This window comes from Montipora foliosa, chromosome 7, assembly GCF_036669935.1.
Source record: "Montipora foliosa isolate CH-2021 chromosome 7, ASM3666993v2, whole genome shotgun sequence".
Classification (NCBI taxonomy): domain Eukaryota; kingdom Metazoa; phylum Cnidaria; class Anthozoa; order Scleractinia; family Acroporidae; genus Montipora; species Montipora foliosa.
Window position 1 is genome coordinate 37,307,105 of NC_090875.1, and position 11,368 is coordinate 37,318,472.

At 39.1% G+C, this 11,368-nt stretch overlaps 1 protein-coding gene and 1 long non-coding RNA gene across 3 annotated transcripts in view; one reads left to right on the top strand and one right to left on the bottom strand.

Annotated features, from left to right (window-relative positions):
• Nucleotides 1-736, bottom strand: part of LOC138009455 (uncharacterized) — a 96,561-nt gene extending 95,825 nt beyond the window's left edge. Inside the window, exon 1 of the mRNA XM_068856477.1 lies at nucleotides 643-736. Coding sequence (XP_068712578.1) covers nucleotides 643-700 — 58 coding nt within the window. The 5' untranslated portion in view covers nucleotides 701-736. The remainder of the gene's footprint in view (nucleotides 1-642) is intronic.
• A 261-nt stretch (nucleotides 737-997) lies between these two features.
• On the top strand, nucleotides 998-7,306 carry LOC138009458 (uncharacterized). 2 transcript variants are annotated; one of them, XR_011124394.1, is made up of 3 exons: nucleotides 998-1,458; nucleotides 4,538-4,803; nucleotides 4,873-7,306. It is a non-coding gene; the product is annotated as an uncharacterized lncRNA (long non-coding RNA). The 2 variants fall into 2 exon arrangements; XR_011124395.1 differs by having other exon boundaries at nucleotides 4,538-4,793.
• The last annotated feature ends 4,062 nt before the right edge of the window (nucleotides 7,307-11,368 follow it).

The following is an 11,368-nucleotide window of genomic DNA, read 5'->3' on the forward strand; positions in this document are numbered from 1 at the left end:
AAGCTTCTAGCAGCATAGTCTCGCATTTGTCGGTATTCTAAATAATAAGTTATATTACACTTCTCGTAGTTCAAAAACTCTTAAATTTGAATGAAATTCTGTCTGAAGTTTCCGACGAGGACCGTATCGATTTCACATTATGATTCGACTTGTAAAATGAGACCGGCCTGACACTGAACTCAGACCGGTCTGGCTTCGTCTCGTTGGCTAGACCCGGTCTGAGTTCGTACCGGTCTCATGAAAATCACAACAAATCTCAGACCGGGTCCACAATTTCAATCCTGTGTACTTTCGGGTCAGCTTAACATTTATTGCACAAGAGATATCATTTTGTTCCGAAACCTGGCAGCAGGCATTTCGTCCCGGTTTCATGTAAACGGCTGCAAAAATTATATACCGGTGGAATTTCATACCGGTCTGATTTTGTCCCGGTCTCATGTAAATACCCCCTTAGTTAAAATTAGAATGGTTTTAGAACACAATAAGCCAGAAAAAATTATAAAGATTACTCACATTTAAAAGTGACTTGAGTTACAGTTAACAACGTGGTTTTTAGAGGCTCTACTGTCTGTTTGCTTTGAAATAGTCTTGAAATTCTGCAGCAGTTTGCAACTAATATCGAGATAAGTTTGTTTCGCTTACCTTCGTAAAACCAGCAAATTAGGAGGTAAAAACCAAAAGAAAAAAGCTTAGCCATCATTTATAAGCAGTGTTTGCACAGTCTGCTTCTCTCGAATGATTAATTTTCTTCCGGTTTGTCCTTCTACGTGATCAGATTGAATAATTTACTCAAACACCGCTCAAACGGTCTGAGACCGCAAAATCGTTTGTTTCAATAAACAAAGACACACTAAGAAGATAAGTGAAGTGCAGCGTTTCTATGGAAAATAACAGATTATGAATTTAGAAACAATGGAATTCGAACGGTTTTCTTTTTCGCTTTTTTTGTTTCATGAAGGCATCGCTAAACTTGCATGTGCGTGCCTATAGAGTAAGATTTTTTGGTGTGGCAACGGATTAACCTTTCCGCATTGCAACGTAACTTAGCTACTTGAAACTAATAATTGTGGTAATGCTAGGCTTGATATATCTGCTGGAATGTCGATTTTTTTTGAGGCGTCAGCAACTAAAGATTGAATTGAAGGTTTATGATATATTTTTGCCAACGACAGTGCTCTGAAGATCAATTCAGTTACGAGAGACGAGAAACTGAACGCGAGGTCTTCACAAGCAAGCTGTTTAATTATGGTTCTTGTTTTTTTTTTTGTTTTTTTTTTCAAATGAACGATCATGCTGGTCTTTTCTCTTGCGGACAGAATTTCTAAAGGTTCCATATCAAAATACTCAGACGTATACGGAGTCACATTGGTTGAAGAATCAGAAACAAAGAAACAGAAGCTTCACGAAAAACCATCCTGCTATCAGGTGTATACTTTTCTTTAGAGAAGGCGCGAAAAGGTACGCTTTATACAATTTCTTAAGGAGTCGTCTGCCGCCCACCTGTCGAGAGTGATGTTATATTGTGTCATGGTATAAATGTAAGCCAATCAGATTTTACCGGAAATTACCTGCACGTTGCGATTCAAGGAAAGACGACGGAAGCAAAATATAGAACTCTACCTTGAATCTACGAAGTCAGACTTTATCCATACAATCAAAGCTATAGTACGTACCATAGTACAGGAAATGTGATGTGATGGCGGCCTATCGAGCGAAGAGAAAATCGGAGAGTAAAGAATGAATGACATTTGTATTGGTATCATGTAATCAAATGGTGACTCGTGAAATTAGGGAATAAATTCACGCGCGTTTTGTCCAAATTCAAATAATTCCCGGGGCTTTTAGGGGAAGGAAATTATTTGGACAAAACGCGAGTGAAATTATTCCCTAATTCCACGCGTCACCATTTGATTAGCTATTAATAACATGGGCGACAAATTACTCCTTACGTTTCAGACCTGGACGCCATTTTAGCACTATATGAAAAGTTGCCATGGAAACAATGTAATTTCACATGTTAAATTATAAGTTAACGTTGAAATTTTGCGCCAAAATTAAGGAGTAATTTGTCACCCATGTTATTTTAATTCAAATACAGTGTATTACAGGAAGACATTGGTAAATATAGACAGTCTATGTAGTCTATGTACAAATTCCAATGGGAAATTAATCCCCGACGAACAGTATGTTTCCACGACATTTGAGTTGAAATACAGTTACTGAATTTAGCTATCAGAATTAGCTTACATAAAGATGTTTTGACATGTTCGAGGGGAATATTTCCTAAAATGTTCCACTGAGCCTAGCTTGCAGCGTTCTTAGCGCATAGTTTCAGGTCAGCATTCGGTATTATATCATGGTATTCACCAAGCAGCTTTAACCGGCAAACTTGTGCAGGCTTTAATCACTTTAGAGAGAGGGTAGAACCGTGAACTAGAGCTATACACAGAGTGTTACACAAAGAGAGTCTATCATACAAGTTCAAGATCCTGCTTATATATCCTAAGAAGAGGTTCTAGAGACTTCTAGAAACCAAATTGCATCAACTGTCAATTTGAAGTAACATGATGCATACCTGAAAATTGCCCCTGCAACATTTATATCAATTTAAACCCATTGTAAACTTGTAAGCCTACCCCTTCATTCTTGTTTTGGGGGTGGTCACCAGTGAGGGGAAATAGAATGTATATTTGTTTTCCACGTTCACCAACTAAATCTTCCTTTAGGGCTTTCGGCAAATTTCTTAGACACTACTTTTCAAGTTAAGTTTTGAGATCATCGCAGTTATGCGCGCTACTTTGGCAGTAACGAAAGGAAAGGCTGAAAAATACAGGCTTGAAAGGGATTTGAACCCACGAACCGCTCTGCGATACCGGTGCAGTGCTTAACCAAATGAGCTATCAAGCAAACTGGGAGCTGGTCATTTTTTGTGAGTGACGTAACCGAACCATTAAAGACATACTTTTCAACTGCGGGAATGAAACAGGTAAAGTTTGAGATCATCCCACATTTTAACCATAACCCATCGACGGGTTCAGTTACGTACTAACAAAAAAATGACCAGCTCCCAGTTGGCTTCATAGCTCAATTTATAGAGCACTGCACCGGTATCGCAGAGGTCATAGCCTCGAATCTCTTTCAAGCCTGAAAAATTCAGGCTTTCCTTTCGTTACTGCCAAAGAAGCGTTCATAACTGCAATCATCTGAAAACTTAACTTGTCTCGTTCCGGCAGTTTAAATGAATGTCTTTAATAGATTGTTCCTTCACACAACGTTTCGTCGCCCAGAAGTGTGCTATCTAAGATTGGAAGAATTTTAACTTTATTTTATTCCATTATATTTGTGGAAATCCATCTAAACGTCGGTTGCTGCAGTGTTTTCCGACTTATCTTTGCGTTAATTTGCGGGAAGTGTAAGGACTTTTGCAGTACATCCAAATTTCTTTCTCGACTGATGAATGGAATGGTCACCATCCTGCATGCGCAGTGACACAAAAGACTTGATAGTCTTTCTTATTCGAGTGCACGAAAATATTCTACAGAAATCGTTGATAAAAGGCTAATTACATGTATATATAATCTATAAGAGTAATAATACTAACAGGAATCTTAATTAAAATGAAAGTTTATAAACTATATGCTTGTCTGAAAGATACGTTTTCAATGACACTTGAATTCATTTAATTTCTCAATCTTACGAATGTGTTTAGGCAGCGAGTTCCATAGTGATGGAGCAGCAGCCGCGAATGCCCTATCGTCTAGTGTCTTTCTTGTCACCTATATTACAGCAACTACACTGGTTGCCTGTGAAGTTCAGAATTGCTTTAAGATTTTGATGCTAACTTATAAAGCTCTTAACAATCAAGCTCCCGATTACATTTCTGAACTATTGACTTTGTATAAGCCTTCTCGTGCACTTAGATCCTCTAAGTGTTCTATAAGCGCTGTATTTTATCCAGCTGCTTGGTAGGCAGGCCGTAAGGGAGCCTAATACAATAGTCGATACGACTAGAAAAGAAAATATGCACGAATTTTTCAGTGGTTTTTTTTGATAAGTACTTGCCAAAGCGTTTAATATTGAAAAAGTGGAAGTACGCTGCGCAGACTGTATTAACGTGAGTCAAACCTAGCACCTAGGTTTCTAACTGACGTGGTAGGTAACACTCTGCTGGAACCAACTGTAAAAGCGTCGATCTCTACCTTGCGTAGCTGCTGGGCAGATGATGCCTGGTGATATCAAACAACTTGGAAGTATAAAGAGAAAACACCAAAGGACCAAGACACGATCCCTACGGTACTCCATGGGGAAGGACAAAGTTCTCCGAACGAGTGCCTTTAATGCATACACCTTGGGTGCAACCCGAGAGATAAGAGCGAATCCATTCGAGTGTAGCACCCGTAACACCGAACTTGTTTTCCAGTCGACCAATGGGGGTTTTATAGCACACGGTGTCAAAGGCAGCACTTAATTCAAGCAACACTGATAATGTAACGTGCTCTTTGTCCATGCTTATAAACAGATCGTTCTTAACTTTCAGCAAAGCCCTCTCAGTGCTGTAGTGCCTCTTATACGCTGACTGGAGTTCCCAATCAAGTCCTTGGTCAACAACGTGTCGCGTGAGATGGTCATCGGCTGCTCTCTCTGACAGCTTAGAAGCAAAGGGAAGATTGCTTATAGGCCAAAAGTTTTTAAATGCCACATCTAAGCCAACACTTCTTAGCGCTGGGAAGAGCAGCGCTTAATTCAATGCATCAGGAAAATGACCAGACATAATTGAAAGGTCGACCATCGAAGTAAGGAAAGGTAGCAGAATGTACACAATTTGAACTATAATTGGTGACCTGGTAATTAACTCCTGCATCTCCTCCGTAGATGACGAGTTGAGGGTAGACAGCTTGCATGGGACCGCAGGATGGAGCGTGGATTCACCAGGCATCTGCGCATGCGTGGTACATATCGCACTGTCTGAAGAAGGTGAAGTTAGTGACACAGAAACCGCTTCCAAAGACTCATGAATGCCATCAATTTTCTGCTCGAAAAACTTACCAAATTCATTAGCCAATGTTGTGTGGCATGCATCAGGTGGAAAACAGACCTTACAAGGCTCACGAAGTAAAGACACCTTTTCTCAGATGGTTTTCTGCAGTTGATGTCGCAAAGAACAGACGCATGGTCTGACACATAAGTATCGATAACGGGGCTAGTCGATTCCACCCCGCCAAAGGATCTAGTGATGATAAAATCCAGGGTGTGGCCATCCTCACGTGTCGGTCCCGTCACGTGTTGTGTCAATCCTACGGACTGCAGAATGTCAAGGAAATTAGAGGTATCAATACATTTAGTCCCACTCCTTTTCTCCATCTTCGATTTTCTTGACGGTGATGGACTCCTTGTGCAGCAATCCTGTCCCCCCGTTGCAAGTACCAGCACGACACGTGTGCGCAAATTTATATCCAAGTGGCATAATCTCCAGTTTGGCCGTAACGTCATTAGGAATTAGCCATGTTTCGGTAATCGAGAACAAGTCCGCTCTTGTCGTGGTAAAATAATGCAAAAATATGGCAGACTTTGATTTAATTTCGCGAACATTAGCCAGGCATAACTTCAGCTTAGAGTTTCTAGTTGTATGCACCATTGGGTTTCGTTCTGGAACAATGAGGTTGTTTGAATTGCCAGTCCCCACGGTGTCAGCTTGAATATGTAATCCAGTGGATACTCGCACTTACCTGGACTATTTAAGCAGTTATCTCTTATAGGTGGCTTCAACAGTATTCGAACCCATGACCTCTGTTCTACCGGTGCAATGTTCTCCTGTTTCATGATGTCTGTCGTCATCTGCAGCATCCCTGTCAGTACTAAGATGACCGTCCACTGATTATAAGGGGCACTCTATCTCATTCGATCTGAGATTTAAGAGATGGTGTTTTTGTGCCTTCAGTAATTTTGTTCACTTTCTACAAGAACAGTTTGTTCCCAAAACTAGTTTCTTTGTTGTTGAAAGTATTCAAGTTTCCAAGCAACATTTCTGACACCTGGGAAAAGTACCGCAAATTTAATAATTTTGTTGTAACTCTGTACGGTGGACGTACATCAACAAACTGGCTCTCGATTTACAGAAAAATGAAAATCTTAAACCCTTTTGGAACTAAGTAACAGTCTAAGGGCAGAGGTACCAATAATCTTGTTTCACTAAAAATTGATGATTTGGTTTTGACGGATGAGCCTAGCATTGTTTGCTGTATAAACTCTTAGTAATTTGTTCTCCATTTTTATAGCTTTTCTGTCCTATATCACTCTGCTGAAACTAAACTCAAGAATGTTAATTCTCTTGTTAATGAGGTCAGGAGGGATGTTCAGAAACTCAAACTAAACAAATCCCCTGTGCCGGATCATATCTTATCTCGCGTTTTGAAATCGAGTGCACCTGAGCTTGTGCAGTCGGTGACATATAAAACAAATCATTCTCCACCAGTAGACTCCCCGAAGATTCGAAGCGTGCAAACCATTACACATAAGAAGGGCGTTGTCTAGGAGATTGGGGAAAAAATTCTTCCCGCACCCAGGATAGTGAAAAGAAGGCTTTCAATGGGATTAGTTTTTAGTTTTGGGGGAACTAGATTTGATCAACAGCAATCAATCCAGTAACGTTGGCTGTATACGGGGGAGAAGATCTCTCGTAAATTAAATATTAGAGACATTTAGCATCGCGATTGTTTCGGAAAACGGTAAACTGGAAACCTTTGATTGTCACGTGATATGGTTTGGGTCGGATTTGCAGTTAATCTCTGCAATTGGGCGCGTAAATAACACAGCTTTGTTTTATTACTGATAAGTGCGATTCATTTCGAATAACACACTCACATTCTGTTTGGGGAGAACTCTAAAAGATGCAGATAGCTTTAAAGATCTTGGGGACTACATTTCAAAGGACCTCTCTTAGAGCAATCATTTCTTTTACACAATTGTGAATACAGCGAACGACGTGTTAGGAGCAGTGATCAAGCTGTCTATTGGTTTTGCCAATACTTTGTATAAATGTCGTGTGCGAACAATTCTTGAAATCAGAATATACGGTGCCTGTTATCTCATCAACTGAGGCCACCCAGTCACTTGACAGCGTGTCCAGAAAAGCATCAAGACTCGCTCTATAGTATCAACGTAAACGTGACATACCCTATGAAGAGCGCTGTGAAGCACTACACAGAACTTGACACGGCCAGTTTATCCGAAAGCAGAACATGCCAGTATTTATGTTTAGTAGAGTCATGTGTTATAAGACTATTTCTATCGTTCCCATCAAATTCCTCTCGAGGTATGAAACCATTCTCTATTTCAGGATGGCTAAGCTACAAAATCATATTTGAATATCGAATCATAGGTCTTTCTTTCAAGTTTTAGTCTTCCTTCTGTATATACTATTTTTTTTTAAATTGGAATCTTTTTCATGTATAGAGGATATTACACGGTGGCGAGAAGATATGAATTTTACGTTCGAGTGGCGAGAACATAGAGGATATTACATGGCCGCGCGGAGATACGAAATTTCTCTTCGAGTGTCGAAGAATAAATGAAGTTTCCAGTTAGTTTCTTTTTAGATGATTAGATACCCGAAAGTGGTTTCTTCCTTGATTTGGTAATTTGAATAATATCGTGTAAAATGTAAAGTCTATCGTTTCGCTCAGGCTGACATCTGCTGCAGTTCGCGCCTAATTTTCGCGGAGAGCGGGAAAACGCTTTGACGAATTTACATGAAAGTCAGGTTTAGGGTTTCTTCGTTGAAGTTCGTTCGATTTTTTGAGGAGTCCGGGGACATTATAGGTTCAAAAAAAAGTAAAAAACGTAGAAGGTCACTAAAGGTCAAGCGGCCGTCAAGGTCAACAAGGCGAAAGGTAAATACTTCATAAACTCCTTTAAGTAATTTGTTTATTCTATTCCAGCGATCGATTTTATCGAAAATCTCAGTTTTAAAGTACCACGTAATACGAGTTGATGTCACGGTTTGACTGCTTTTAAAGCCTTTATTGTCCCTAAATAACATTAATGATATGTGGTATCTGGTAAAGACTCCCAGACCTGAATATTTTCCTATATTAGTGTTATTGCATTTAGCAGATATTATATTCATCATTATTCATCGGTGTAGTTTTGCTAATTAAATTTTGTTCGATGGAAATCAAGTAATTATCAACAGTATGGACGAGATGATTGAAATTTTCGGAAAACTCCATTACATTGAGACCGTTGATAGAATTGAGTATACAAGCTTTCAATTAAACTGTTTTTCCAATGACAGCAGTGTCACGCTTTCGGGCCTTGCGTAATTTTTTTGGGGGCAAGAAAGTCAACGCCTTTCCCCCCCCCCCCCCCCCCCAAGTGTCAAGACTGTAATTGATTTTTGTAGAGGTCAGTTAAAAGTAGAAATTGATCAGGCAGAAATTGACAGGGCGCACCGTATCGGGCCTGCCAAGGGGTCGGGACCAAGGGCCTTGAATGTCAAGTTTAAGAATTATGCGACCAAATCCAAAGTCATGAAAAACAAGAGGAAGCTAAAGGGTAAAAATGTTCATGTAAATGAAGACCTGACTTGGCGAAATCAACAAGTCCTAAAGCACGTGCGACAAGTTTGTAAGAATCAGGGTTATGTTTTCACTGCAGATGGTTATATTTTTGGGCTAAACTTGAGAATACCCCGCCACTATTTGCATTTCATTGAATAAGAATAGGCTCTATTGTATTAAGTCTCGTTTTTCAAAAGAGGCCGCGTAGGGGAAACAATAGTGGTTAGCTGTGGTGGGGTATTCTGAAGTTGCTCCTATTTTTGTTAAGCGAAGCGAAGGCGAATCTGCTCCAGTTAGAATTCGGAAAGAGGCTGACTTGCAACGTTTAGGCTTCGTGTAGAACTTTTTCCGGCCTACTGCCGATGGCCTCTCATAGTCGTAGATCTTATGAAATTTTACATGTTAATTTATTTAACTTTGTTTAAAAGTAGTTTCTTTTTTTTTTTTGTTTTTTTAATCTACTGCTTTCAAGTTTCAGCCCCTTTGAGCAGCAGCCGGTGAGTAAATCAGCATCTCTTGTCTATTTTGAAATTGATGGGGGTTAGTTTAGAAATCTATAGGGCAGCTATAGGTTTTTTTTTTAATAGCTGCATATTCGTTACGTCCCGGCATACTTTCGAATTGCCATTGTTTTTTTTATTTTTTTTTGGCATATCGTTTTTTTGTTAGCGTTATTTTTCCGGTTCTGTTGCGACGTCGAATTGAATCCTGGACCAAATCGTACTTGTTCTCTTAATATTGGCCATTTAAATGTTCGTACTTTAAATGTTGCTGAAAAGTTTGCAGAGGTAGCGACAATTATTATGCAACAGCAATTTCATATTTTTGACGTGTGAGAAACTTGGCTAAATAGTTGAATTTGTAATGATGCTTTTTGTGTTCTTGGCTATTATCCTTTAGTTCGATTGGATAGACCGCACGGGTTTATTATTCTTATTACATATTACAAAAGAATCACTCTAACCCGCAAATAGCGAAAGATTGTCTAGGCGGGTAGAGTGAAATTGATATATTTAGATATTATACAAATACAATTTTAAATTGACTTAGATTGAGTACTTAAATTGATCGCAATCATGCCTATATCTTAAGCCTATAATGTATACTCTATAAACTTGGCTATATAACTTTTTGTAAGTGAGACATAATAGTCGGTATGCCAACATAATCTTCCTCCTGATTGAGAATTTGAAGTACGTAGTGTCGCATTTTATTCTTGAAGCATGGCTTAGATAATTTCCTCAGGTCTGGAGGGATGCTATTCTATATTAATACGCCTCGTCGAGAAAAAGATTTGATTTGATGGGATGGTATGTATGAATTACGCTCGCAGAACTGAAAAGGTTGGAAATATTACGGGGTGATAAGTTATTATGGACATCATGCATTTAAATGGACACTGCTTTAAAATAAAGGAGGCCGATTGGGAGGCAACCTATAAGATGCAAAGTAGTTAAGTCCTTTTGTAGGACAAGGATTTGGTTAAGGTATATCTGTGGTGCATGGCCCCAGACAGTAAGGCCATATAAAAGGTAAGGCGAAACCAAAGAACTGTAAAGCGTCAGCAGCGTACTAGATGGTACAAAATGTCTTAATCTTGAAATAACACTAATAGTTTTGCTTACTTTTGATGTTATATAGGAAATATGGTATTTGCATGTAAGATTCGAATCAATCAGTATGCCAAGATATTTTATGTATGTCTTTTGATCGAGGAGGACAAACTCCTTAGTGTGATACAAATATCTTGATCATAACATCACGATCAAGTTTCTTCTGATAAGAATCAAAGATTACAAAATTCGACTTTTTGGCATTTAAAGTTAGCTTATTAGCGACTAAACATTCCTTGTGGACTTTACTTAATTCGGCATTGACAACTCTTTCAAGGGAATTAATGTCTCTATCAGCATATAACAGGTTAGTATCATCAGCAAATAAGTAAAACGACAGTTTATCAGATGATCTACGTGAATCGTTGACGTACAAGAGGAATAACAAAGGCCCCAGCACGGACCCTTGAGGGACGCCACAAGCCGTGGTGAGTTTAGTAGAAACCTCTGAACCAATTTGAGTTGATTGAACACGATCAGTGAGATACGAATGGAAACAATCATTGATAATGCCTCTAATGCCATAGTGATACAGTTTTTGCAGTAAAATGTAATGGTCAATCGTATCAAAAGCTTTTTTTAAATCGATAAATACACCACAAGAAAGGATTCCTTTATCAAAATGAGATTGGATTTGGTTTACTATATCAATCAGTGCGTGTTCAGTTGAATGTTTTTCCCTAAAGCAATACTGTGAATCGCAAAGAATGCCATTTATCTCCAAATAAGCCATTAGTCTACGATACATGTTTTTTTCGAAAATTCTATTGAAAACAGAGAGTAGAGAGATAGGACGATAGTTACTAGGATCTGTTTTGTCCTCCGCTGGAACGACTTTGGCAAGCTTCAATTTCGACAGGTAGGCCCCAATTTCAATTGACTTGTTAATAAGTTTGCATAGAGGGCGCGAGATGATTTTACAGGCAGATTTCAGAATGCGAGTAGGACAAGAATACAATCCGTATACCTTATTAAGTGGTATAGACAGGATTTCAGCTTCAATTTCAATAGGGGTGACGGGTTTAAAGAGAAAGGACAGGGGTATTATTTTGCTTTGTCAAGAAGCTAAAAAAATGCTTTTGTGCCTGAGAAATTCTGGCAGCTAGATTAGGGCCAATGGAAGAAAAGAATGAGTTCATGATATTGGGTATCTCATCAGCATTATGTGATAGCCCTCCATTCCCAGGACGCTTGAGA